General features: G+C 52.4%; 1 protein-coding gene and 1 pseudogene across 1 annotated transcript, besides 9 other annotated features; both read right to left on the reverse strand.

The window, feature by feature from the left end:
* Positions 1 to 714: a sequence feature (heterozygous, non-Esmeraldo-like haplotype).
* Positions 520 to 557: a microsatellite.
* Positions 715 to 1413: a sequence feature (areas merged during assembly that could not be assigned to a particular haplotype. This can correspond to areas where the two haplotypes were merged or to regions with more than two copies in the genome that were merged during assembly.).
* Tc00.1047053508253.10 (mucin-associated surface protein (MASP), putative) lies at positions 1071 to 2480 on the reverse strand (the record flags this gene model as incomplete). The annotated part of the gene is made up of 1 exon (XM_799032.1): positions 1071 to 2480. One exon carries the CDS (start codon positions 2478 to 2480, stop codon positions 1071 to 1073), a length of 1410 nt encoding a protein of 469 aa, XP_804125.1.
* Positions 1414 to 2052: a sequence feature (heterozygous, Esmeraldo-like haplotype).
* Positions 2053 to 2561: a sequence feature (areas merged during assembly that could not be assigned to a particular haplotype. This can correspond to areas where the two haplotypes were merged or to regions with more than two copies in the genome that were merged during assembly.).
* Positions 2562 to 3804: a sequence feature (heterozygous, Esmeraldo-like haplotype).
* Positions 3805 to 4425: a sequence feature (areas merged during assembly that could not be assigned to a particular haplotype. This can correspond to areas where the two haplotypes were merged or to regions with more than two copies in the genome that were merged during assembly.).
* Positions 4167 to 4250: a sequence feature (A-rich).
* Tc00.1047053508253.20 lies at positions 4336 to 5286 on the reverse strand (annotated as a pseudogene).
* Positions 4426 to 5286: a sequence feature (heterozygous, Esmeraldo-like haplotype).

Below are 5286 nucleotides of genomic sequence, written 5' to 3' on the forward strand. Positions count from 1 at the left end.
TGCTTCGTCTGCTCTCCTTGCGGTGTAGCAATAATTGTCTGACCGGCCACTTAACAGCCACCAATTGCGCAGCGTCAGTTCCAGGTGCAGGAGCATCACACAGGGCTCTCTCCTTCTTTCCCAAGAGTTCATAAGGGTAACGCCACCGCACGGCAACCCCAATTGTGATGCGCAGCCCTGAGGCGGAGATGCAAAAAGTCATGCGGAAAAATATGTTTTTACTGCTTCTCTCGGGATGCTCGAAAACAGACGTGACGGCGTTGCAATTGTCATGACAGTTTCTTCCGCAATGCCACTGGCCAAAGGGTTACTGTGAGCCCACGGCGTGAAAGTCACCGTGTTCGCATTTGATCTCTCCAACTACCCACGACCAAACCGGAGATTCCAACACTGTGGATGTGAGCGTGGCCAAAAGAAACCGCAGGCGCCAACACACCGGAGCCCATAGTGTCCGCCGTGACCATCCGCAGCGTGCGTGCGTCCTCAGCGTTCACGCTGCTCCAAAGCGACAACGACACGGTGTGTGTGTGTGTGTGTGCATGTGCTTGCGTGTTTGTCAGCGCCTATACTTGCAGAGCAGCTTTGAGGCAAAAGAGAGTCCAAAGGGAGTAACGGCAAACAGCAAAGCGGATAGCACACACGCAAATTACTCATATCATCACACAAACACACACACGCAGCCCGCGGAAAGGGAGCACTCAACCACAACATGCAAAACAAAACAAAAAGCCGAAGCGTGGGACGACCAGCGCACACACTCTCATTGCTCCCGTAAAGCAAAACACACACACAGGGGGAGAGAGAGAGGTCGCCCACTCAAAGCAATAAAAGCAAAACAGAAACAGTTACGGTGCTCCGCCCATGCAGCCAGGCAGGACGGCAGCGGTGCGTGTCGTGCAAAAGAGAACACCAACGGGCCTGCATGGGTGTGCATGCAATATATACAATGGGCACATTATGTGTGTGCTTCGTGGGATGAGGTGGGGGCGAGAGTCCATGCAAGGGGACACACAAAAAATGAGAAGGACGAGTGTGTGGGCGGGCGGTGCACGGCTCTCGCTCCCTCACTCTCACGCGGCCACCACCGCAGCAGCCACACACGCAACAACAAGAAGCAAAGGAGGGGAGGTGGTGTGGGAAACCGCGGTGCTGCTGTCACTGTCGCCAGGCGTCACCGTATCATTTGCCTGAGCGACTGTGACCGGTTTTGCTGTTTGTGGCGCTGCCTCACCGACTGTAAGAGCAACATCAGTATTAGCAGTTTCGGAGCCGTCCTGTGGTTCGTTGGAGGAAGGCCGTTGAGCATCATCACTGCCAATTTTGGAGATGGATGATGCTGTCGTTTCCGCTAGCCTGTCGGTAGCTGCATTCTTCAACAAGTGCGATTGGTTGGTGGGACTACCATTTTGCTCTTGCACTTCATCTTTTAAAGGTTGTAGCTTTGTTTCGGGCTCCGTGTTGGTTTCTGACAACGGCGTCTTGTGGGTTTCTTCTGTTGGGGTCCTTGAGACTCTTGGTGCTGGTAGGCTTTTTCCCTCTGCTGGAACGTCCGGTGTTGGTGATAGTTCCTCCTGTGGTTTTACGTGTGGCCGTTCTTGTGATGGTGGTGCTGTCGGTGGTTCTGGTGTTGTTTTTATTTGCGGCAGTGTTTGATTTCCTGGTGTTTGTTTGGAAGGACCTTCCGTCGCCACGTCACTCCGATCTGCCTCATTTTCAGTTTCACCTCCTCCAAAAAAATGATTTCTTGCTGCATCTTGTGAAGCAGAGCGGTCCCGTTGTTGTTCGGATGCGGGTATTGAGACCTTCTGTACGTCCACTTTGGGCAATGTGGTCCCTGCAGTTGTTGGTCCTAATTGCTTACCTGTTCCTGAAGATTTATTTTCTTGATTGAACGACGCAACGCCGGTGTTTTGCAAATTATCACCAACCGTGGGATTAGGCGATTGTCGAGAAGTACCAGCAGAAGGAGGAGACAACAAAACATTGCCAACAATTCCACCATCAGCAGGAATGCCATCGACATGACCGTCATTGGATGCTGGCGGTATTGGAGGCGGTAGTATTCCTACTCCTTCTGGTGGGTTCGATGGTAATGGTGATGTTTCTTCATCTTTCTTTAAATTTTCAAGTGCCCCTGAGACGTTTTTATCTCCTTCCTTCTCTTTTTCTTTTTCTTCCACCCTTCTTTCATCGCCTGTTGATGGATGTATGACCGAGTCCACTTGCTGGTGGGAATTTATTCCTCCTTTTTTATCCAACAACTGCCCCGCTGATTCGGGCCTTCCATCGACTGAGCCTGACGATCCCAGTAATTCCTCTTGACTGTCGGGGGATTCAGACCCTGAATCCTCAGCTGATTCCTTTCCTTCTTTCTCAGGACCGTCAGCACCGTCGGCCGCCGACACCACCACCGCAGCACCGCAGCACAGCACGCAGAGGGCACACACCAGCAGCACACGGCCAGTCATCATCATCACCATCACTCCTGTGACTTGCGTGCAGCCTTCAGCACAAACTAACAAACCATCAACGCAGAACAAAAACAAAAGGAGAGACGCGGCCGCTACACCACTCACCGGTACCTCTTACGACAAGAGTCACGCACCACCACAAGCACAACAATTAGGTGGGCGCGGTGCAACAACAGACACACACAAGAAAAAAAAAAACAATCATCACCCACCCCTTCCTCAAACTCCCACAGTCACCTTCAGCGTTGCTTCTTCAGCACACACTCAACGGCACGCCACGCTCATCTCAACACGCGCAGCGCCAGGCGCTCCGTAAATTCTGCCACCGCCTACAGTTCATTCCCACAGCCAACGGGAAACGGCAAAACCCGCGGCCATCACACAACGCACACGTAGCGAGCACCCACCACACCAGCCACACGCGCAAGCGAACCCTCATCCATCCATGACGCGACACAAAAATTTCCGGCAATTCCACCCACAATAGGATTTGCTGCCCGACTCAACGCAGTCACAGGAAGTGCATCACACCCGCAGGAAAAGTGACTCGGGGTGCGCGTTCCCTCCCTCTTCTCCTCATGGCCACGGAAGAAGACAACAGCCGCCACAAGCAACTGCCAGCATGCACTACAAAAGGTGCATTCAAATCCACTGCAATGTGCATCTTGTGTGTTTGTCTGGTTGTGTGTGCCTGCAGAAACACAAAGCAAAGACGTAGAAAAAATGAAGCAAATTATGTGGAGAGACGCACAAAAATGTACAGCGGAGACGCATAACGGAAACAACAAGAAGAAGACCGCTCAAACTCATGACTGCACTGCATTCCAAGCAGCGGCAATTCACACAATATTTATTGAAAACAAAAAAACGTCCCCCTTCCTCTTATATAAACCCCATCACACAAAATAATTATAAATGAAAAGGAAATTGTTCATTACTGTTCCACACAAATTTTAAAATAAGAAAAAGATCGCCTGGCAGCCGTGTGGCCACACCAAACCGTCTGTATGTATTTTGCCCACAAAATAAAATTAAAAGGATGGTTACGTGTGCTTCAACCGTCTGACCCTCCATGTGTCCGCACATCGTTTATATTTCATGGGTTCATCTGCGTGTTGCTGCTCCCCTCAGCCCTTTCATCGGCGTGCGAGTGCGGCCCGCAGAGCACAGTCACTCGTGTGTGTGTGCGGAATGAGAGAAGCACGCAGAAATGACGGGAGTCGCGTCTCTCCATCGGGAGAGTGGGCGCAGCAAAAGAAAAAAAGTCATCAGAAGGAAAGAAATGCTGACGAGGCCGACCCCGAAAGGTGCGCCACCGCATGAAATGGACACGCAAAAAAAAAAATCCTAAAAACACGGCGGCAGGGTGTGGCTGTGTGTGTGGCGCTGCGGGTGTCTGCCAGCCCTGGCCGCAATAAAAACAAAACAAGAGGGGAAGAAATGTGTGCTCCGCCCCACCGGCCCTCGTCGCACGCCCACACGTCACGGCTCCCTCAGCGCACCGTTCGTCGCGGCCCCTCCTCATGCGTGCAGCAGGCGAGGCGCACAGGGCCGTCGTCATGGGCGTGTCGGTGGGTGCGCGAGTGGAGCAGTTGGGCGGGAAACACACGGCACCCCTCGCAGGAAGAGTGCAGCAAGAAACAATTAAAAAAGGGAAGAGTAGAAAAGAAAAAAACGTCCATAGTGATTGCCCCCAAAAGAAAAAAAAAAAAAAAAAGGTATGAGGGGTGATAAATAGAAGAAAAAAAAACGCTCGAAAGAAAAAAAGAAAAACAAAAATTCTTTAAAAAATTCAGTGGGTAATGCTGGGAAGCCGCTCATTTGTTGCTCCAAGAAAAGCCGCAATTCCACCCTCCCCCACACCTCAGCAGAAAGCCGCAGTGCCCCACAGCACCAGAAGCAGCAGCAACAACACCCAAGACACACATCCATGCACGGTTTTGTCACGGTATAGACCCAAGGACAGCAACTCAGCGAATTCCCCGGTGTTGAAGGTCTCGTTGTCAGGGTGTTGTAGTGTTGGACTCCGACGGGATCCCTTCGTCTCCAGGCGTGCTGTTTGTATTACCCTGTGCGGTGTCGACCGACCGTGGCACCTCCTCGCCGTTTTCAAGGGGAAATTCGGCTCCTTTAGTCCGGGAGATGCCCCCGGTGTCCTCCGCGGATGTTGTTTCGGCGTCACTCTTTGAAGGAGTGAGGCTGCTGTCTGAGTTCACTGTTCTCTCGGAATTTTAGTACCACGCCTCGAGGCTGAGGCTTCGCTCCGCGCCGGTGGTTCCGGTTCCAGTGGACCGCACGTCTTCATTTTCAGCGGAAGGCTCAGTGCTTTGTTGCACCTGGTGCTCACCGTCAGCTGGTGGAGCGACCGTTTCCATATCCGATGATACAGCCACTGAAGACACTGATCCGCCGCTCCTGCCATTCGCTTCTCCCCCCTCCTCTGGCGGTTCTGTATCACTACTTTCAGAGGATGTTTCAACTTCATTGAGCTCCGTTAATTCCGCTGACTGTAGTTCTTGTGGCTGCTCCTCTGAATCCCGCTGCATCGATTCATTGTCTTCACTCAGTGTGGTTTGCTGGGCCGTTCCGCCTTCGGGAAGCCGGGCACCGTCCTCCGGACAAGAAGCCCCCGCACTCTCAGCCGCTACGGCGAGTTCAGAAACAAATGATCCCGCGGCAACCGTGGAAGGAGGCACCGCAAGCACCGGACCATGGATGCTGTTTTCCTCTCGTTGTTCATCAGTATCATCCTCAGTCAATTTCGCATGGCTGGCGGTGGTTTCTTCAGTCTTCGACTCGGAAGCAACCGAAGCGC

This window comes from Trypanosoma cruzi, genomic scaffold (assembly GCF_000209065.1).
Source record: "Trypanosoma cruzi strain CL Brener 1047053516733 genomic scaffold, whole genome shotgun sequence".
In the NCBI taxonomy this organism is placed as follows: Eukaryota; Euglenozoa; class Kinetoplastea; order Trypanosomatida; family Trypanosomatidae; genus Trypanosoma; species Trypanosoma cruzi.